The sequence below is a fragment of the Sarcophilus harrisii genome, chromosome 1, assembly GCF_902635505.1.
Source record: "Sarcophilus harrisii chromosome 1, mSarHar1.11, whole genome shotgun sequence".
NCBI lineage: Eukaryota > Metazoa > Chordata > Mammalia > Dasyuromorphia > Dasyuridae > Sarcophilus > Sarcophilus harrisii.
In genome coordinates, this window is record NC_045426.1 from 507,977,489 (window position 1) to 508,000,473 (window position 22,985).

Here is a 22,985-nt window from a genome sequence, read left to right on the forward strand (position 1 = left end):
TACTTTTTGTTATCTACTTTTATTTATTTTTGTGAATGTAAGAACAGCCTTCAATTTTAGGATGTTACCTTCTTTTGCTTTTGTGTAGCTTATTATGAGAGGAGGCAGTGTGTTCTTAAATCCTGCCTTACATGCATCTTGGCTGTCTGATCATGGGCAGGCCACTAAATATCTAGTATTCCTAAGATCTCTCTAAGATTGTAAATTAGGTTTGTGTCACAGATCTATGTCAATGAAAGTAATTTCTATACTGGGATTTCCCTATATGAATTAAATTATGGATCCAGACCAAAAAAGAAACAACCAAAAAACTTGTCAAGCATGCTTGTGTATGTTTATATACGCATGTTGAAGGAACTTAATTGAGCTTACCTTCATATTCCCTTTTCTAGCAGTTATTTTAAATGTTTGAGTATGGGGTCCCAAAATATTGTGGCTCAGATAAAATTTTTTCCTGAATGTTAATTTCAAACAAATTGGTCTGTTAGAAAATGTTACAAATAAATTTAATTGAATAGGTTTTTCAAAGCTCTCTAAACAATTTAAACTTGTACATAATCAGAAACCCCTGGAGACGTTATAGCTTCACATGCAAATATGGAGGAACTGTTAACGTGCATTATTTAATTAATCATTAAAATTTATTTGGGAAATTTTAAGCTGGGAAACCATAAAATTTTAGAACATTCTAAAGTGGTATTGGGACAGTTTTGAGGCATGTTAATTTCATGTAGAAATATTAACTATTTTAATACAACAACAAATAATTATCATGCCACTTATAGTGCTGTCACCAAGTTGAATATGGATGTTTCTACTACTGCTTTATGAAAATTACAGTGCATGTGCATTAACTGATCTGACAAATATCAATGGTTATTTGGTTGGTTGTTTTTATGACCTTAAATGAGTGGATAAATTTCAGATGTACAATGGTTCACCATTCTCCTCCCACCCCCATAAATACTACACAAATGAAACCATTTGTGAGAAAAAGAAATGCAAAAAAGCATCTGAAGCCAGTCAGCAGATTAATATTATTGTAACTTTAAAACAGCTAAATAACAATGTTTGTTTTTAAAAAGTTCATTTACAAAAATAAATAAATTTGTTTTCAGTCTAAGACTTTAGGTACCAAATTACAGCCGAGTTTAGACTTGATGGCCAAGTTGCTAAGATATGAAAAACATAGTTGATAACGTATCTGTTACCAGAACCATACCAGTGTGGTCAGAGGCTGCCAACCTGTGTAGTCTCAAAATAGATTACCCACCTTTCCAATAAAATCATGGGCTCTTTTAACATTATAGGAATTCACTCAAGCTGTTGCCATATACCACCTTTAATCCCCAAACTTCTGCCAAACTATTATCACTCAATCAATTATTACTAATACTACCAATAATCATAATACATTCAAAGGAATGAAGTGTCACCTCCATGAGAAACACTGGTCAGTTACATTAGGGCTGACAAATCCAGCAGCTTTGGGGAAATAAGTCACCCATTTGGGTGTACAGCTTATGCTGGTGTTTTACACTAGAACACAGACATCATAAAGTCCCTTATTTAACCAAAATCTCAGATTAGCAATAAATTTAAAAAATCAATTTGTTAGCATTTGCAATCCTACAGTTTATGCTATGAGACAAGAATTACTATAGCCCATACTAGAAGTTTAGTATTCTCCAGAAAGGCTCTGGATTACTGTATACACTACATGTGAACACTATTAGGTGGAAGTGCCAATATGACTTACTGCTTTTAAAACTGTGCTAACACTGATTCCTTTGTTAGATTGGTTTCTCCTTAAAAGAACCTTTCAGCCTTGGTTAGAAAAGAACTGAACTCAGGGAAAATCGTTTTGTCCTTCAAATGTACAAATTAAAAAGAAAGCAAGTTTTGAACTACTGTTTTCTTTCAGTGCAAATTATTTGATTGGCTGACCTGTTGCATATCAGTAACAGATATGAACACAGCATTCAGTCAGTAGAACAACATGGTGCAACATATATCTGATCTAATGCAAATTACAGGTCTATGAAATAAAACCACAGAAAGGAAAGGAAAGACAATGCAGTTCTTAGTGTTCTCCACCAATGCTGACTTTGTGAACAAGAGCAACTGGAAAGGCACGAGGCTCAGATTTCATTGATAGTTCTCTCCGAAGGGCAGTACTCTGAGGGACCTGCTGAGGACATGTAGAATGACTGTGTTTTCCTTTTCAAACGAGCTCGTTTGTTAGCCAGCACCAGGCTTCTCCGGCTGGAGCTGATGATTTCTGAAATAAACTTTTTGCAGTCTACACACACCTCCATAGTACTCCAGTCCTCCATCAATTCTTTGGGAAATTGTAATTCTTCATCTGATTTATCTACAGATTTAGATTTTGAAGAGAACCTAAAAAAAAAAAAAAAGCTTAATTTCCTCAATTAAGAACATCATGTGACTCAAATATAAATCTTGAACATAACAAATTTATGAGAGAGAGAAAATTTCATGCTACTTTACCAAGAAGTACTTTCTTATTCACTTATTTATTAAGGCCTATTTTAAGTAAGACTTTTCATTCATTTCCAGTTTCAAACTTATTATGACAAGTAATGCTAGGATAATGCAAAACCATGCCAGTAGAGGGCAACCTCTGGGAGGTCTCACCAAACTTAAAACGCTTCAAGGATACCTTGAAGTCATCTGCAAGGGGTTTATCACCCTGTGACTGTCACTGTTTTTCAGCTACTACAGTAAGACACAGTTTCCATCTACATCAGTGGACTCGAAATCATGGTTCCTTCAAATCATGAAGTGCTTTCAAAAACAACGACCAGAAAATAATGTTGTTTTTCAAAAGAAACTTAAGAAATTTATGGTGTAAAATGTCTAAGAATCTCAAAATTATAATATTTATAATGCAATAAATCCTTAAACTAGAATGTTAAAGGAATATTAACTACTTAATTAAACATTCTATTTGAGAATTATCACACATGGAAACATTGATTACTATTTTTTAAAGAATTAAAAAGCAAAGAGGAAAAAAATACTCTACACTAAAATCATACTGCACATAATTTAGAATCTCCAATTCTTTAAAAGTCACTTAAGAATCTTTGTACAACAGAAGGCAGGGTATGGCAATACTGTCCATGTGACATAATCAATAAAACCTCAAAGTTATTCTTTTGAATATGTCCAAAATGTGTTGGTTCACCCAACATCTATTTCTTTCTCATAAAAGTAGAGTACTGAATGTAGAATGCCATCACTTACAAATTCTGGTGATTTTAGTTTTCTGGTTGTTTGGAATCTTTAAATTACTTATTTTATGGTTTCATAGTTTTAAAAGATTGAGAGCTAGAATTTAAAAGTATTTACTACATCATTTAAACTGAAAATAAATATCACTATTAATACAGCATGAATAAAATGACTTTAATTTGTCAGTCCAAGTTCTCTCATTAGCACCATGGTCTAGCCTAGGAATTCTAAGGGTGAAATTCTATATCCTAAATTCAAAAATAAAAAAAAGATTATCATTCAAGTACAGTATCTGAAGGGAGAAAGCCTTAAAAGTGAGAATTTTCAGTTTCTAGCACATGCTCCCAAAAATGGTTCACAGAGTAATTCTTTCTTACCCTACTTCTTCTCTGTAATAGAACTGTAATGAATTGCAAGAGTTAATAGCCGATACCAATCCAGTCTGTGACCAATTCTCGCTTCTTAAGAACTAAAATTCACTTGGTTTCTAATCTATCCTACTTTATTTTAAGATATGACTCCCACTTAGCATTGGAAAGAATTCAGCATCCTGGCACCTTTTAAAAACATATACAATAGCTAACATCAAGCTTTATATATATATAATCTTTATATATAAATAAAATCTTTATCTTTGAATTTTTTTTTGGTATTTTTATCTTTGAATCAACAGTACACAAAGTACTTCGCAGTCCCTTAATATTTCCTGGACTTAATTGTTTTTTCTTTAATAAGAAGCCCAAAACGCTGAAAGCCAAACTATACACAAAAGATAAAACTTGATCTTTTCCTAAAAACAAGAATGGGGGGGAAAGGAACAAGAATAACTCTAAAGATATCTTTAAGATTAATTTTTAAGTAGTGAATTTGTAAAAATTGCATTGTAAATGCATTTTGCTTTTGTAGTAGCTAGTTTAGTGCTGAAAATGAATGGAGTTTAAAGATGATCTAGTCCATCATCATATTAAAAAAAAAAAAAAAGAATTGAGGTCCATAGATATTATAACTTGCCCCAAACCTCAGTGTAAAAGTTACAAAGCTAAGATTCAAACCTTGTGCTCTATCCATTCCATTGTGCTGCTGTAATTTTAAGTTTCAAAAAGGTTTAAGCAACCCAATTAAACTAAAAAATAAAGTGTTATTTAAATAGCTGCTTGCCCATCACTAAAGCAATGAATTGCTTTTGGCAAAACCGAAACCCATCCCTCATTCACAGACACAGAAAAGATAATTAAAAGATAATAAAGTTCTAGGAATTCTCACCTGGCAATACTCCGAAGTGGCCGATGGTGGCTAGCAGAAGGTTTTTCAGGTCTCATAAAACTTTCTCCTCTTTGCAAGGCAGATGGTCCCAGAGAAAAGATAGGAAGAGTGGAATATGGCTTGGATGGTAATCGCATCTGTTACCCCAAAATGAGTTAAAGAATTAAAAATGTTGGTACAGATATATAACCTGTGCACTAAATTCATGGCTAAAAGTAGCATTTACTTAGCTTACCTTTTTGCAACACTGTGAACATACTGGCCTGTATATGAAATCAAAAGCAGTAGTCAATATAGGGCATTTGAAACTTTTTGTCAATAACTGAAGGCCCATTTGTCTGAGTAGAATGGATTTCTATACTAGTGCTTTCTTCCATTAGAAGGTGCCTTTCATGCAATAGTAAATAGATAAATACAACTTATTCCGGGGGGAAAAAAACCCTGAATGAATGGATAAATCTACATTTACATAAAATTTTCATTTTTCCAATATGAGATCACATTTATAGTAGTATATAGTTTATATGAGATCACATTTATAGTAGTTTATAGTATAAACTACTACAGTTTATAGTAGTTTATATTTAAACTATACATGGAATTTATAAGCAATTAAACTACTATAATCAGTATCATCCTTACTTAAGTTAAATAAATAATGACCAGGAATTCATTATTCTAGTTTATAATAATGTATTGTTTGGTAAATTATTATATAGAAACCAGTACTTTCACCCTCCCCAAAGATATAAGTAACATAGTAATGAGTAATTCAAGACAGACAAATAAGACATTACCAACAGTTTTCTTGTGTAGAGAAGTTTTAAGTAAACCCAGTGTCAACGGGATTCATATTATTATATATCTTTCATCATATATGAACTGTCTTACCTCTTACAGAACTGACAGGTATAAGACCAAGTGAAGAAGGAAAACCTCCTAGTTCGGCAACAGAAGCAGAGCTAGAAAATAAAATTTGAAAAAGAATTTTATCAAGAGTTAATTTTTTAACAATGGAATAAAGCTGTGAAGTGCATATTACAAAAGTTCAGTGGATGTCATGAGAATTGAGACATTAGTTTTTAAACTGGTTTCCCCTTATTTATCTAATAAACAAAGCTGGCTGAATATATTTAATGTAGCTATTATCTTTTTAAATATTTCATATGAATAAAAAAAATTTCATATGGATAAGAACTTTCCCCACATACTAACTCATTTGTTCCTAAGTGTATGACATTATTTTATCATGAAATTTTTAAACTATATATTAGTGTAAGCCTGTAAATTAAACACATTTTAAACACGTTTGCAGTTTCACATGATTTAAGATCATAGGTTTAATTTAAAGTCTTGAAAACAACCTGAAGGACTCAAAAGAATTGTACTCTCCCATTCTAGGACATTTCTTATTTACCAAATCCACCAAAAAAACATCTAAAGATATATATAGTTTATATACACACATTAATTACAAGATTTATTTTTAAGCCTTCAACAAAATTGTCCTATTTGTTAGTTTGGTATTTCAAGAGGAGACCTTGATCATTCTCCTTCTTAAGGGAAAGACAGAAAGAAATACCACTCAACTGCTAGTGAAGAAAAAAGATTATAGATTCCAAAGAAATTTTAAGAGTCATGCTTCATCACCCAAAGATATACCTTTCCTTTTTTCAGTGCAGTGTAGACATCTTTGTACTGTTGGTACTTTTCCAACTCTGCCTTTACCAGCACCTGGCGAATGTGCATCACTTCCTCCACAGTGAGAGCCAAGCATTCCACTGGATAACAGAATTCTTCCTGAAATTCAAAATTCCACAAGAATAAGACACTCCCATGCCCACTTTTGGTTTTTCTTTCAGAGAACCATTTACCTGGTTAGTAGAAGCTTCAAAGAAGAAAGATTTTTCATGAAAACTAGAATAGTTGGCTGATCCATGGGCATCACATAACTTTCAAATACCCTGAGATAAGAAATGACATAACTGCTAACTGTCCACATGATTTAGTTCTAGATTTGTGCCATTTAATAACAAATTCAACAATAACTTCAAAGTTTTCAGGTTCAGGTACTTTGACTCATGGAGCTGTTTTATTTAGTAGCTATGTATACTTTTATAGTTTTTCAGTCATTTTATAGTTTTAGCTATATATACTTTTATAGTTTTTCAGTCATTAAACTGCACTGAAGTTTAATTTCTGGACTGAAATATATAAGCTGTTATTTAGGGCTAGTGTTCCATATAGCATGTGAGACCAGCAGCAGCACTAGTGCTTTTCTTAAATATATATGTTAGTTTGTGGTGCCCAGAAGAGCCAAAGAAAGTAGTTAGTAATTTATCCCCAAAGGTTTTATTTAGTGGGATGTCACATCAGCAATCACAGTAAAACTCCAATATTATGAATGGAATTTTAACATGAAACTGATAAGGTAATTTCACAGTCTGGATTTGTTAATATGCATTTTTGTTTTTCCTTCCAAAAGAACTGTTAAATATGTAAAAGATTTTTGGGGGATGGAGGTGAGGGGTGTGGGGGAGATGAGGCTGGACTTAAATATTATTATAAATTTCTTTCAAGTGCCAATGGCTCAGGTTTTGATCCTTTAAGAATAGGTTAGATGCTGATGTAATTGACTCCACTGAATAAAAAAACCTCATTTCCATCTGTTTGTCATCCAACTCTGCTTTTGATTGGTTAAATCTAATAGAAAGACAGAACAATTATGCATTCCACCATTCTATGCTTCACAGGCACTATTGTGGTGAAGTGAGACTGAAACTTAATGTTCTCAGTATAAACACATTAATTCACTCCCACACACCACACACACACACACACACACACACACACACACATACACAATAGCATTGCTCACAGCAACATACTTTGGAAATCTAACAAATAAGCCAGATGAAGAATCAGATGACTAAGGATGTAGTCAGTTGATGGAGTTTTAACAATCAGTTCTGTCTTTCAATCAGAGAAAAACAAAAATTGAAATCTGTGGGACAAACTCCACAAACATTAGCATTTAAGAACCACCACATTAAGAACTATTGCCTTGCTTACTAAAATCAAATGTAAACTTCCCTCTGTTTCTCTAATCACAAAAAAGCTGCTAAAATTTGTTTAAGTTTTTATTTTCTTTTATAAAAACTAATGACTGGATGTGTCTTATCTAGTCATTTGGGGAAAGAACTGTTGGTTCAGAAATACATGATTTGCTCCCAGAGGTGCAAAAACAATCGCCCATCACACAACTTCACCTTCCAATGGGAAAAATTTTCAGATATATATAATAAGTAATTTCACATTTGGGTTCTGTATCTATTGTACTTTGATTTGCCTTGAGAAAGGGCATAGTATCAAGTGAGAAGACAAAAAATTTTTTCAAAGGTATCCAGAGGTCCTCAAACTTTTTAAATAGGGGGCTAGTTCATTGTTGGATGACCGGACTATAGTAAAAACAAAAACTTTGTTTTGTGGGCCTTTAAATAAAGAAACTTCATAGCCTGGGGTGAGGGGGATAAACATCCTCAGCTGCTGTATCTGGCTCGCAGGCCGTAGTTTGAGGATCCTGAGCTTTCAAGAGTGTGAAATCTAATAAATGAAGCTGACTGAACATATTTAATGTAGCTATTGTCCTTTTAGGGTTACATTTCACATGAATAAAAAAGAAAAATATTTCATATGGATAAAAACTTTTCCCATATACTACCTCATTTATTCCTGTGCGACATTAATTTAATCATGAAAATTTTAAATTACATAGTAGTGTAAGCCTATAAATAACCACTCATTAAATTATTTCATGTAACTATGATGTTTGTATGATGTTTGCTAAAGGTTAAGTGGTATCTGTTTTGCAACATCATATTAATATATATGGAAGGGATATATATATATATATATATGTGTGTGTATATATATATATATATACACACACATATATATATATGTAAACATGTTCTTTTAGTCTTAATAAAAATGTTGATTCAAGCATATTTTAAACTAATCACCTTTAACCATATTTGAAAGTGTACCACTTTAGAGAAATAAGAGATATTTTGCTTGCCTTTTTTTTCTTTTAAAAGCTAAGCTTCCAATGCTACCCTCTAGTAATATAATCAAGTCAGTCAGGTTCAATGCTAATGTTTTAATTCTGGAGCTTTCACAAGGACAACAAAACTTCAATGCAACATGAAATGAAAAACAAATATGCTAAGTTAAAATAAAAACTTTCTACATACTTTTTTTAAATGATGAAAAAGATAAATTCAATACTGCTGGGCTACATAAAATTTCAATGAATTGTGTTGAGAATAAACTAGCCAAAACTCCAAAGTATCAAAACATTTAGAGTTTTAATCAAACTATAACCAGGTCCTCAATTACTTAATTATACCTAATTATTTTATAACATGCTCCACCTTCATTTTAATTAGTAGACATTATAATGTAAAGGGATTAAGGACCTAGAATTTGCAAAATTACCACATTTTCTTTTTCCTCTGATTTTGGATCTAACTCCCAAGGTCAGCAGGGAGAAGTCTGAGGGTGGAAAAATCCAATAGGAGAATGCATATTATTAATATGCTATATGATTTAATGCTCCCTTAAATCTCATTTTTCATATTAAATAATGGCATTAGGAACTAGTTCAATATTTTCATATTTTCAGCATTCACAAGGGATCAGATTTGCTAATAAAAATATTGATAATCTAAGTATGATGTTACTGAGCCACAATACAAAAAGATAGTTAAGCTCTTCTTTGGCATTTTACAAGTACAAAGAAGAACCTAGAAAATACAGCCCAAAGAATTTAATAATAATTTATTTATATTTATATTTATATTTATTATATTTATATATATATAAATTATAATTTAATAATGCATCATATTCTGAGTTTTTCACAAATTACAAAGTAGTTACAAATCAAAATGAACAACTATAAATCTGATTAGTCTGTCTTATCACAATTATAAACGATTAAGTAATTTCTTTTTACCACTGTTATGTTTAGATTTAGTAAGCTTTATTTAAATAGAGGATTAGAAAAGCAAAAATCATTTATGAAAATGCTGGCAGATCTTCAATGATAATGGTAGGAACAATAGTATTTAGAAATTAAATCATTCAAATAATACTGCCAGTATCAAAACGGGGAAAGGAATTGAGATTCACCCTGTATGCAATGACCTGTTACCAAAGAACAGAATTGGTTGGGAAACATTTACATTCAAGAATCTATTTTTATGGCACAACAGCCAATAAAGGGTTGATGAAGAAATCAGCTACTGGGTCAGCTGATAAAACATAATTCTTAGGAGAAAAAACACAGTATGCAGAACTAAAGGCCTTTGCTAGAGTAAACAATTAATTCTGCTTATAAATAATGATCTCCTTTGCATGATAAATTTACAATTAAAATCAGTGTCAATATGTTCCAAGATAATGTTAATGTATTTTATATGACAGTTTTTGAATCTTTCCCTTTGCTTTAAAAGCTTGAAGATTCAAGGATAGTAAAAAATAGACCATGTATAAAAACTTAAAATAACAAAACATTGACAATGAAAATATTTCAAACAAGTGAAAAAACAGAAGAAACCACCATTTCTCTCTCTATAAAAAGGAAGTGGGTTTTCACAAAGTCACATGACACCTTGATTTATCATTACATATCTTTTTGAGGAGAGACGGGTAAATGAAGAAGGATCACTCTCCCAGCAAGCATAGACACAATGCTACTCTTTAGTGACAATACATTCATGAACATCCCCTAATGGAGAAAGACCTAAAGCACATCAGGTACAAAAAGCAGCCAATGACCTGATTGTGGCTTACATGGCTACTGGTATAATGTTCACGAGAACCATTACTAGTGGTTCACCAGGAACTATACCAATCAAAGTGGCCCTATTAATAATGTCATTTTCTTAACCAGCACAATCCAAGTAGAAGCCTTTAGTGCATTAGCAATATACTTCTAGTTTCAGAGGGTAGATTGAAAAGCTTCTCCATGCTGTAGAATGAGATTATGTGAAGAGAAAAATATCTAGGGCATCTCACTAATCTGATGCTGCATTTTTAGTTTGTTGTCCTTTCAAAGTTGATTTTCCCCTCAAATGAGATAATTATATGAATCCTACAAAAGACTGAAATCAACAATCAGAAGCATAGTGCCAATCTAAGCTGTTAAATATTTTCAGCAGTACTTGTTCTCAAAGAGGGTGCAGAAATTTAAAATAATTCCCAGAACTGGCAGAAAGAGGCCAACCTTTGCGGATTTCCACCTGCTGGTAAAAGCTCTCTCACAGAGATAATACATAGCCCCTGCTACCCCAAACATGGCTGCTTCAAAGGGATGAGAGCTGAGCAGAGAAGCTGTTTGTATGGTAGAAAAAAGTGGTCGGAAAGCTGTCCTTGGCCACAAACTGGTTATCCTAGGAACCTGAACAATAGACAGGGAAAAAAAAAAGAAAATTGCGAAGGAAAAGAAAAGATGGAACAAAAAAACCAAATGAATGCAGAACATGAATGATGTCATAATAGGGATTCCAAATCATGAAAAAAAAAAAAAAAAACCAACCCTGAAAATATAAAATTCAATTTTATATATACATATATATATATATATATATATATATATATATATATATATATATATGTGTGTGTATTGTATATATATGCACACATATTATACATACACACATACATACATATATAAATGTACATGTATATTCTTGGGTCAATATTTGCATCCATTTGTATCCTAGAAAATTCTGAATTTAGAATTTCTGGAGATAAACTTCTCTCACAGAAAAGACCTATGTGTGGACTTTTTTCCAAATTACTTGTTCAGACCTTCATATCTAATATTTTTTATAGTAGGGTAGAATAAGTGGAAATTAAAAGTGTATAGGACAACCAACTGCTTTATATGAATGATGAAATATATATTCCATCATTCATATAAAGCAGTTTGCTTGGTTTTTAAGTAAGAGAAGGAATTTAAAGACCAGGTTTCTTTTATTCTGCTAGAAAATTAACATCATTGGCGAAAATTGAATAAAGAAACTTCATTCTTCCTGGAAAGGGGAGGAAATAAGTTATGATAAAAATTAAAGTTATTAGCAAAAACATTTTACATATCTCAGGAGAAGGATTTCAAACACAACAGAATAGCTTGTTTTACCAAGTGGGTTAATATATGCTAATCATCATCACACATCCCCTTACTTAAAGAAATGTTATCACATAACAAACTAGAGGGCATTATTGTGAAAGTAAGACTTATGCTATAACATTAATCTTTATATCCTTTATATTACTTTAGGAATAATTTTTGAAAAAGCAAAAATTTTATATGAAATCCATAAACTGTATTTGTTTTTTAAAATTATGAAATTTGAGAGCCCATCAGATATTTACATGCTACTTTAAACAATTCATTTTAACAACAATAATAAAGATAGCCAACATTTTTATAGCACTTTCAGATTTACAAAGTACTTTGCACATATTTTTTCATTTGTTCCTCACAACAACCCTGTGAGGTAGGTGCTTATTATTACGTCTAACTTACAATGAGGAAAATGAATTAAGAAAAGGTAGCTTCCCTATGATCACAGTGCTAGCAAGCTTCTGAAATAGAATATGAACTTAGATCTTCTGAATGTCAAGATTCACACTCCACCTGCTACACATTTTTATAAATAAAAATTTAAGACTATATACACTTACCAAAAATTCAGTTTCACAGGGAAGTAAAACAGCTAACATTCATCTAGTACCATAAGGACTGCAAAGTGCTTTACATATGATATCTTGAAAAGCACTTAACCCACACTTATCTTAAGTTGTGGATATTCTTTAGACTTATAATTACATTCCCATATGAGCCTAAATTGATTAGCAATCACAAATACTTAATATTACATGTATGGTTTTAACCTAGTCCCCAAGAGTTTTTATATAAATAAATATGTTCAAATGAAAAAAATTCCTTAAGGTCAAAGACTTTTATCTTAGCTAAACTTTGTCCCTTTGGTACCTAGCACAGTATTCTGTGGGCAGGTTGATCTAATAATAATAATAATGATAACAATAGCAAAAAGAGATAATATTTATATTGCTTTAAAGACTGCAAAGTTCACTTAGCACAGTGGAAATACTTAGTAAATGTTTATCAACTGATTATTGCCTGACTGAAAGATTATATATGAATATGTAGATACTATATATAAAATCTCATTTGAGGAATGTCTACATTTTTATCTATATATCTATACCTATCTAAAATCTTATTGGGTCCTTATAAAAATTTATAAATACTATTATCCAATTTTCAGATGAGGAAACAGATTTCATTAAGTTAAGTAACTTGCCCAGAATCATTAGTAAGGTACTGAGACAGAATTCAAAGTCTTCTTGACTCAAAGTCCAGTACTCTATCCACTGAATCACCTAGTGGCCTACATAAGAATGATGATCTGTAAAGGCAGTTATGGCACTACCTGATATTTCTAAATGCAAAGGTGAGTAAAACGTCTAAAAATTCTTTTATCTTTTAATTAGTGACAAACCTATTGAATTTGGCTGTGAAAATGACTACTCACTAAGTCACTTTTGCTAAAGAGGAATGGTTAAACATAGGTTAAAAATAATTCTTCCTATATATGGTATCCATGGACATTTTCTTCATCATATTTCTGTCAGAAACCCAAATAAGGTATTTAAAGAAAATAAAATCAGTGTCAGTCTTCCCACAAATTTATAATCTCAAAAGAATGAGAAGAAAAAAAAACACAACAACTCATAATGCTGCTTTCCTCAGTAGTAAAAATAAAATGAACAAATTTCAGGACTTAAGTGTGTATTCTAGGTCAGTGCCTCTCCCTTGTCCTTTTCTTCCTTCTTTTATGAAAAGGATCATGGTCTTGAAAAGTCTATCCTTGTCTCATTTGTACTCCTAAATCATCAAATTTTAATGAAACCCCCCGCCCCAAAAAAGAAGCTCCAGATCTTCTTCACTTTCTTTATTTTTGAAGTATGTCCTTTCTAAACTGACTTGCAAGCAATTCAACAAAGCATTAAAATTGAGATCCTGAAACAGAATTATTGATTTAAGCTCTTTGACATACTGAAAACCTTTCTTATGCCAGGAGAGACTAAACAAGAAGCTTTTCAGACTTTTTCTAGCTAGTGGAACTGTTGAATTCTTGTTGGCAGGGGGGCTAGTGGACTCTATGTCCTGCTGACCCAAGAAATAAGAAACCATACACTGGGCCTGGCAGTCTCTTGGGGAAATCTGCTAACTTCTTCTAAACAACACCAGTTTTTTTTTCCCCCTCCAATTCTCTATTTCTTCCAGTGAACGGGGAAACAAAGTACAATAGGAATTAATGGGTCAAACATTTTTCTCCTTCAATAAACTCAAATGTTAAAATGTGCTGTGTCAGTAAACTCAATATTATAAACTTGGACAATGTCAGTGAATTAACACAAGCCAAACATAATTTTTCTTTAATATGAATGTCCATGTCTCCTAGCGAAAAAAAGTCACTGAAAACTTTTAATTTTGCTAATAGAGAATATTGATTCTTTACTTAGATGTTATTTTTATTTCTTTTACATCAAAATGTTTATATTTAAACCTCTACACTTATTTCATCCCCCTGAAAAGAAGTTCTAGTCTTTTTATTACTTACAAGTGATCTGGAGCTCTGTCTGGATGGTGGCAGGAACTGTCTAACGTTGGTGGGAGTTTCCTTTTCAATGGAATGTCGTCTTTGGGGTGGCTGCCGTCTCTCTGGCTGGGGTGTTGATGATATGGGCAAGAATTTTGGAGGCACTAAAGATTTAATCAAAATTAGTTAGCTTTCTTAACACCGACTCCTTCTCCCTGACTCCTAAAAAAACACTCTGCTCTAATTTTTTTTTTTTTAATATTTCTTACACTGGCAATGAATAGAAAAATATTCTAGTAAATAGTGCTCTTTATTTGGGAGTTTTGGGAAAATGTGAGAACATAAAGTCTTGCATAGATGACACAAGTTACAATAAAGGAAAACTTTCAAGAAAGGTACATGATAAATTAATGACAGAAAAACCATTTTCTTTTAAGTTTAAATAGTCAGAATAAATTATAACAATGATTTAGCCACTTCATGACAAATAGTTATTAAGAGATAGGCACCGGAAATTAGTGTCTACCTTCTAAGAGGAAAAACTAAGGCACAGAATAATGGATCTGGAATTCTAGACTTTTATCCTTACATTCTCATGAATGAATCACAGTTTTCCTTGACCAGAGTTTTGATGCCAGTTCATGTATATACAGCTATTTAAAGGTTTATGAAGTTCATTCTCACCCATACAAAATCAGGCTGGGAAGTAGAAACTACAAAATAATCATTATTAGACAGTTTGTGATTTTTACACTTTACAGGAATCAGAGAAAACAGACTCAGAGTGGTGAAATGACCCAGAGCAATTATCTGGGTTTGTATTTGAACAATGGCTTTGTGACTCCAAGTCTGGACCTCTAATAAAATTTAATTAAAAAAAAAAAAGAATTTTAAAAAGAAGTGTTTCAGATTCACTATGATTGTACACTGATTTTATGAAAACAAAAAAGCTAGAATATTTAATTTTAATTTAGTACTTCTTTCCACTGTCTGCGAAGCAAACCTTGCACAATTGATTTGATGAAAGAAAAAAAATCACAACAAAGCCAAAGATGCTGATTCTCTGATGGGATTATCCCATTGAAAGAACCTTAAATCATAGCTTTAAAGGGCATTTATTTTCTGACCTGACTCTTTCCCTTTAGAATTTAATTTTTAAATACCAACTAAAAATAACAAAAAATGTTCCCATTTCTTATGAGAAGTAGCTAGATAGTACAGTAAATGGTGTGGTGGACTCAATCAAGAAGACCTGGGTTCAAATTCTGATTCACTTGCTAGATATGTGTTCCTAGGCAAATAGCTTAAATCTTTAGCCTCAATTTTCTCATCTGTAAAATAAAATAATAGTTTCTCATAGAATTGTTTGAAGACCAACTTAGATCATGGTAAAATGTTTTATAAACCTTAAGTTATTATATAAATGCTATTATTGGTATAACCTATTTAAGTTAAATTACACATTACACACACATATGTATAAAACACTTAAAATAATACTCAATAAAAAAAAACAAAATAATAAAAAAAATAACACTCAAATAATGTTAATGGAAATTCAAGTTATCTTTTTGATATATAATAATAAAACTTGTCAAAATAAATTTTACCTTTTGCCCCTAGACCCTCCCAATGGAATCATAAAGAAAATCAAATGAAATGTTACATGTATTTGTAAATCCCTAAAAAGATTTTCTTTTCCTTTATAATTTCCCTCTACTTCTTCTTGGAGAGAAATGATAGCGAGACAATATTAAGAGGACTTATATTTTTAAGTATGTACCTTTTCACTACAGACCAGCATAGCCTAGAGGGAAATGTTGGATATGAATGAATAGGGTACAATCTATCTCCAGGAAAAGACCCGAGTAAGAAAAGTGTTTGTCAGGAAAGAAATACATAATTCAAGAAGATATCAGTTACACAAAGTACAAAGTGTTTGTGGAGTTCTAAATTTGTGAAAACTTTTTTTTTTTATTTAGTTTTTTTTATTTTTAATTTTAATTTTAATTTATTTTATTTTTAATTATTTTTAAATTAAATTAAATTTTTTATTTTTAATTATTTTTTTATTTTTTATTTTTATTTAGTTTTATTTAATTGAAATTACAATAAGATTTTTCTGAACAATTTGTATAGTAAGAGTGAGTGCATAACTGATTCACAATCTACATTATCCAGTAGTATCCTGGCAAAATCAAAAGGCAGGAAAACCTGGAAGATTGAGTTGAACCCCTGTAAAGGACTCATATTAGGGCATGAATATCTGTCATTCTGAATAACAAAGTATAGATCAATTATCATATGTATGTCTTAAGAGAGTATCCGTATAAATGAAATCAGATCTACTGAAAGTTTTCCTAAACTTTATATTTATATAAACATTACATTGAAACATTTAGGAAATAAAAAAAACTGAATTCTCATGTTCAAAATACAGAACAGAAAAAGTGAGCACTATACAAAAAATAATTACAGAGACACATGGAAGTCACCTTGAAGAATTTAAAATCACTTTAGGGAATTCAGTTCTTTCATAACTTCTTGCATGTTAGAATAATTTTAAAAATACTTCTAGTGTCTATGTGATTGAATGTACAGAATTATTAGGTTTCAGATCATACAAAGATACACAAATAATTCCAATTTATATGGAAAAGTCTTACTGGTAATTAGTCATGAAGGTTTATCTGCTAATAGAGATCTACTTGATTTGTCAGAAATGAAAATATATGACAAAATGAAAAGTAAAATAATTTTCTTTAAGTAAAATCAGACAATATAATAACTATAATAATAACAATAGCTAATATCTATATAGTACCAGGTACTATGTTAAAAACTTTACAATTATCATCTCATTTGATTCTTACAACAATTCTAGGAGGTATCCCTATTTTACAGTTGACAAAAACAATGCAAAGAGAGTTCAAATGATGTGCTCTAGGAATTTGGATTTGGAAAATCTAATTTCAGCTTGGTTTTTCTGAGTCTAGGCCTGGTGCACTATCCATATGCGGCCAAGTAGTGAAACTAAAAAGAAATTAGTAATTAAGAAACTTGAAGTCTAATATCAGCTCTATCTGATAGCAGCCTTAGAAAAAGAATTACATATTCCTGACTGGTAAAATTTCAATGTCACTTCTGACACCTCAAATAGTCACAAAATACTTGAGATATTCTGATAAAGCATTAAATACAATTTATTATGTAGCTATTCTAATTTATTCAAGGTAACTCAGTATCGTAACAGGGCTTTTGGTCTTCAGACACTTATTAGCTACGTGACTCTAGGCAACTCATTTAAATCTGCTTCAGTTTCCTCATCTATAAAATGGGAATAATAGACCTACCCCACAAAGTTGTTATAAGTATCAAATGAGATAACATATGCAAAGTACTTTGCAAACGTTAAAGCATGATGGTTATGATGATGAAGAAGATGATGGTAGTGATGTAGAATATTCTATATGAACACTAATACTTACTCTTTTTGCTTGGCATAACCTCTAGTATAGGGTCTTCCAGAAAAGAGGGAGATATGCTGCTGCTGCTTGCTGACTTATGCACCGTCTCCTCCTAGAACAAGGTTTGGAGGGAAAAGAATTATAACTAGGCCATTTCTTCCCTACTGTTAAATCTTGACAAACTTCAGTATAAATTTTCTTTATTATCTCAGCAATAGTAACCAAAAAAAAAAAAAAAAAAAAAAGTGAAATGAGTAGACCCAAGAGAACAATGTACACAGGAACAAGATCATATGACGATCAGTTCTGATGGACATGGCTATTTCCAACAATGAAATGATTCAGACTACTTCCAATGGACTTGTGATGGAGAGAGCCATCTGAATCCAGTGGGAAAGAAGACTATGGGGAGTGAATACGGATCATGAAATATATTTTCACCACTTTTGTTGTTTGCTTGATTTTTTTCCCCTCATTTTTCCCCCTCACTGATCCGATTTTTCTTTTGCGCATGATAAATGTGGAAATATATATAGCAGAATTGCACATATTTAACATATACTGAACTTCTTGCTATCTAGGGAAGGTGGAACGGGAGAAGGGAGGGAGAAAAAGTATGGAACAAAAGGTTTTACAAGGGTGAATGCATATATTTTGAAATAAAATGCTACCTAGTTGTTCACTACAAACAAGCTTTACCTAAAACCTACTGGAATCTGAAATTATTAGATTCAAACAAGCTCTAGTACAAAGAATCTCGGCAAATTTGGGGGGCAGGGGAATAAGCTGTGTAAATCATGATATTTAAACAAAGGAGAGTTGAGCAGTGACCTTCCATACTCATTGGACTATGTTTAACAAATCAAGCAACACAAGTGAAATCTTTATCCCAGATACAGTGTAGGTCACATGAATTTCAAGGAGGAAGAGCAAGGCAAAAGCATTAGAATAATGCACCTTTTGGGAATGGACTGTTATTAAGAACATGTTACATGGGCTGTGGTTGAATTTATTTTCAAAAAATGACTATACATGATTTGCCAAGCCTCACCCCAAAGAGTCGCAAGATAACACATCAGCCTGGAAGACACCTTACAAATTGTTGTATGTCAGGACTGACGGGCTGGACTAGTGGTGCTGGTTTAGGAGCTGAACATAATGAGATATCCATAGATCCATCTGACTGTTCTCATAAGGAAGTTTGAGGTATTGTGTGAAAAAAAAAAAAAAAGTTGTTTAACAAAGGTACAACACCTTTCAGCCAGGAAAATTCCCTGATTCTTGTTAGTCATGCTGGCAGTCTAATGAGCACCCCTTCACAAATGTGTATGTCAAACCTAAGAAGGAGCTGACTCTTTTGAGGTTAGCTTTTGTTCTTGGGTCACCAGAAAGCTACATTATGGTTCCTGCCCCAATCCTTTGAGACAATTAAGTCTCAATGGTGGTTTTTCCATGAGGTAGATGTTATTCCTATAACTTCAGTAAAATAATCCAACAGTCATCTTACAAATAAGGAAAAATGAGGCCCACAGAAATTACATGATTTGCCCAGTATCACATTGTAGAGGAGTCAGGACATTCTCTACCTCCAAATCTAGTATTCTTTCTAACATCCAAGGTGCCTCTTCCAGTCCTACCTCTCTTCCCAAGCAAAATAATCCCAAAAATGTTCAACTGTGATGTTAAAAATTATTAAGTTTAGGGAGCAGCTAGATGGCACAGTGGATAGAGCACCAGCACTGAAGTCAGGAGGACCCGAGTTCAAATCTGATCTCAGACACTTAACACTTTCTAGCTGTGTGAAGTTTTATTCTAGGTTCAGGATTTAGGCAACACTTCAAGCTTCTAGGTAGCTCCTGAACTACTGGTCTTACTGAAAATTTGTTCTAATTGAATAAAACTGAAAATATCTAATAGATTATTAGTAAAGTGAATTATTATTAGTAGGGTAGCTGTGTTAACAGGTCCTAGATACTACATTTTCCATCAACTTTAAAATGTCTTAAAATATATTGTTTTCAGATGAAGATATTAAAATGATTTCTAGTCACATGAAAAAATGCTCTAAATCACTATTGATCAGAGAAATATAAATTAAGACAACTCTGAGGTAACACTACACACCTCTCAAATTGGCTAAGATGACAGAAAAAGATAATGTGAATATTAGAGGGGATATGGAAAACTGAGGGATTAATACACTGTTGGTAGAGTTGTGAAATGATCCAACCATTCTGGAGAGCAATATAGAACTCTGCCCAAAGGGCTATCAAACTGTGTATACCCTTTGATCTAGCAGTGTCTCTATTGGGCCTATATCCCAAAAAGGGATATTAAAGGAGGGAAAGGGACCAACATATATAAAAATGTTTGTGGCAGCTCTCTTTGTAGTGGCAAGAAACTGGAAACTGAATGGATGCTCACTGGTTGAAGGGCAGCTGAATAATCTATGGTATATGAATGTTATGGAATATTATTATTCTATAAGAAACAATTAGAAAGGCTTAGAGAGACTTACATGAACTGATGCCAAGTAAAGTGAGTAGAATCAAAAGAACACTGTACATGGTAATAACAAGATTATGTGTTGATGATCAATTCTGATGGATATGGCTCTTTTCAACAATGAAGTGATTCAGGCCACTTCCAATGGACTTTTGATGGAGAGAGCCATCTACACCTTACAGAGAGGATTGTGGGGACTGCATGTGGACAACATAGTATTTTCACTTTTTTTGTTGTTTGCTTGCTTTTTGTTTTCTTTCTCATTTTTTCCCCTTTTGATCTTATTATTGTGCAGCATGATAATTATGGAAATGTGTGTAGAACTGCACATTTAACATATACTGAATTATTTGCTGTCTAAGGAAGAGGGTGAGGGGGAGACAACAAAAAATTTGGAACACAAGGTTTTCCAGGAGTGAAATTTGAAAACTATGTATATATTTTGAAAATAAAATGCTTTAAAAACAACAACAACAACAACAACAACAAAATAGATAAAGTGAATGCCTTTTGAGTCCTCTTCCTGGCTATTACTGGCAAAAAAAAAAAATAAAAGGACCAAGAGAGGAAGGGGTGGAGTAGGGTGGGGATTGAGATGATATGAATTCATAGAAATTTATTAACTAGTCTTATCTCTAAAGCTGATACATAAATGTATGTTGTTGTAGAAAACTTTTAAAAAAAAGAGGAAGCACAGTAGTAAAGGGAATGAGAAATCATTTCCTGGAGTCAGTATACTACTCAGAAGGTTAGACCTGCCCTTAATTAGCTTTGTAACCTAGGGGAAATAATTTTCCTTCTAGGAGTCTTAGTCTCCTTATCTCCAAAATAAAGGGACTTGAGATCCTTTCTAGGTCTAAATTATATGGCCCTCCCTCAGGCCTCTTTGAAAAAAGGCAAAGTAGAAGTTCTAAAGAGTTACACTGGCAGCATAGCTTCCTTCTTGGTTCAGAACCTAGAAAAAATTTTTGAAAGGAATTTTCAAATTCTACCAAAGTAAATATAAAGCAGTATAAATATAAAGTATATGAGAAAAATAAAGGAGATTAATTCTGTATAAAATATATCATAAAATTCTAGTTATTGACTTATACGGCACTTCTCGCTGACAGTAACGACTATTTGCTATTGCCTATTTATTGAAGCCCCTATTTAAGGGATTAAGCTAAACATGAGGAAGAGAAACTGATTTCTGCTAGGTAATTTGGTACATTTTTCCTTAATTATCATTAGGATGGTAATGGGAGAACCAGGACATAATAGCTTACCAGGGAAAATCTCTCTCTTACCCTTTTCCCCAATTTGTTAGTATGAAACAATCAGATATACCAATTAAATCAGTGGGGCACTAGACATCTGGAGATGGAGGAACAGAAACTACAAACCCAAGATGAAACTTCAGTACCAGAGGCAGTTTACTTGTTCAACTGATATTTCCAGAACAGAAATGATTTACTCCAACCAGGTCCTCCTGCCTTTAGGTCTCCAGACAGGATTATCATCCTTATCACAACCTGTAATAGTAGGTGTATCCTAAGGCTCTATAGTGGTTGCTCTTTTTTTTTCCCTCTCCCAGGACTCACTGAATGACTTCATCCATTCTCTAGGGTTTAATTATGGAGATGAAATCTTGTATTGAAATCCAGCCATGCCTCAGGATAACCAAGTAAGATGAGACATTTTCCCAGGATTACCCCAGCCTGATGTCATGGAACTTTGAAGAGATATCTTTGAAAAGACATCTGAGACTGTTCACAAAGAATTCAGATTAGATGGAAAGAAAAGGGCAGATCAAGACTGGAGGCTCTCCATTTTGAATTGCTGCAGAATCAAGATTTGTTATTCTTTGGCTCTCTATAAGAGTAAGACAATTTACTGGTCTTAAAGGCTGGTAGTGAGTGAGGTGAGGCAATACATTGCTGGTAAAACTGAATGGGACTGAATGGATGAAGTTTTCTCAGTACTGATTTTAGGCCTAAGTCACATGATATCTATTTCCAGTTTTGAACCCTGCAGGAAGTCACGTGTTTTCTAAGGTCAAACCCTCAAGAAGTCATGCCTATAGGGAGTGACATGACCCACAGGAAGAAGACAGCATTGATTACTTCCTTTTAGTCTATCCAATGAAAAGGCTTGGGTCTTTTCCTATTTAATTGGGTATTAATTAACTTCCTGCTGGTCAGGTTCAGGGGCACATGATGGGAGTTGGGATGGCTCCCAGATGTGTCTGGGCCTCTCCCTGCAGGGATTAAATATATGCTTTATGTACCTGAAGATGTCTCTGATTAATTAATTTGGAAAAGGGGATCTAGCACCCATCCCACACAAAACTAAATTAATTTAATCACTCTAAAATTAGATACAAAAATAATTTGGAATTCAACTGGAAAAAACCTAAATTGTACAAACTGTTTAATCTTGAATTGCCATTACTAGGTATGCACGTGCACACATATGCATGTATATCTATACATTTGCACATATTGCCTCTCTGCTCCTTATCCCCCTACCATGAGGCAAAAGAGAGGAAGAAAAAACACTTTTTATAATTTGTAAAAAAACTGGAGGTAAAGTAGTTGTCTATCTATGGAGATAAGACTGATCAAATTCTAACATATGAATGTAATAGAATATTATTGAATGGGACTGATTGGATGAAGTATTTCTCAGTATTGAATGACATGATACCTGTTCCCAGGGCTGGGGGTGTCATATGATCTCTGGAGGGATGAACTTCGAACCCTGGGATACAGGAAGTTAGTGAAATTGCAGGAAGCGCGAATTTAGCGAA

General features: G+C 32.7%; 1 protein-coding gene across 4 annotated transcripts in view; it reads right to left on the reverse strand.

Annotated features, from left to right (window-relative positions):
- Window positions 1-1,806: 1,806 nt before the first annotated feature.
- SPIRE1 (spire type actin nucleation factor 1) overlaps window positions 1,807-22,985 on the reverse strand; it is a 148,949-nt gene continuing 127,770 nt past the window's right edge. For 2 of the 4 annotated variants that reach the window (XM_031946663.1, XM_031946660.1), the window contains 8 exons: window positions 17,711-17,801; window positions 14,244-14,386; window positions 10,811-10,984; window positions 6,184-6,321; window positions 5,413-5,483; window positions 4,757-4,784; window positions 4,522-4,658; window positions 1,807-2,400 (listed from right to left, as the gene is read on the reverse strand). In XM_031946663.1, coding sequence (XP_031802523.1) covers window positions 2,142-2,400; window positions 4,522-4,658; window positions 4,757-4,784; window positions 5,413-5,483; window positions 6,184-6,321; window positions 10,811-10,984; window positions 14,244-14,386; window positions 17,711-17,801 — 1,041 coding nt within the window. In that variant the 3' untranslated portion in view covers window positions 1,807-2,141. The remainder of the gene's footprint in view (window positions 2,401-4,521; window positions 4,659-4,756; window positions 4,785-5,412; window positions 5,484-6,183; window positions 6,322-10,810; window positions 10,985-14,243; window positions 14,387-17,710; window positions 17,802-22,985) is intronic. The other 2 variants (XM_031946662.1, XM_031946661.1) reach the window with 1 other exon arrangement.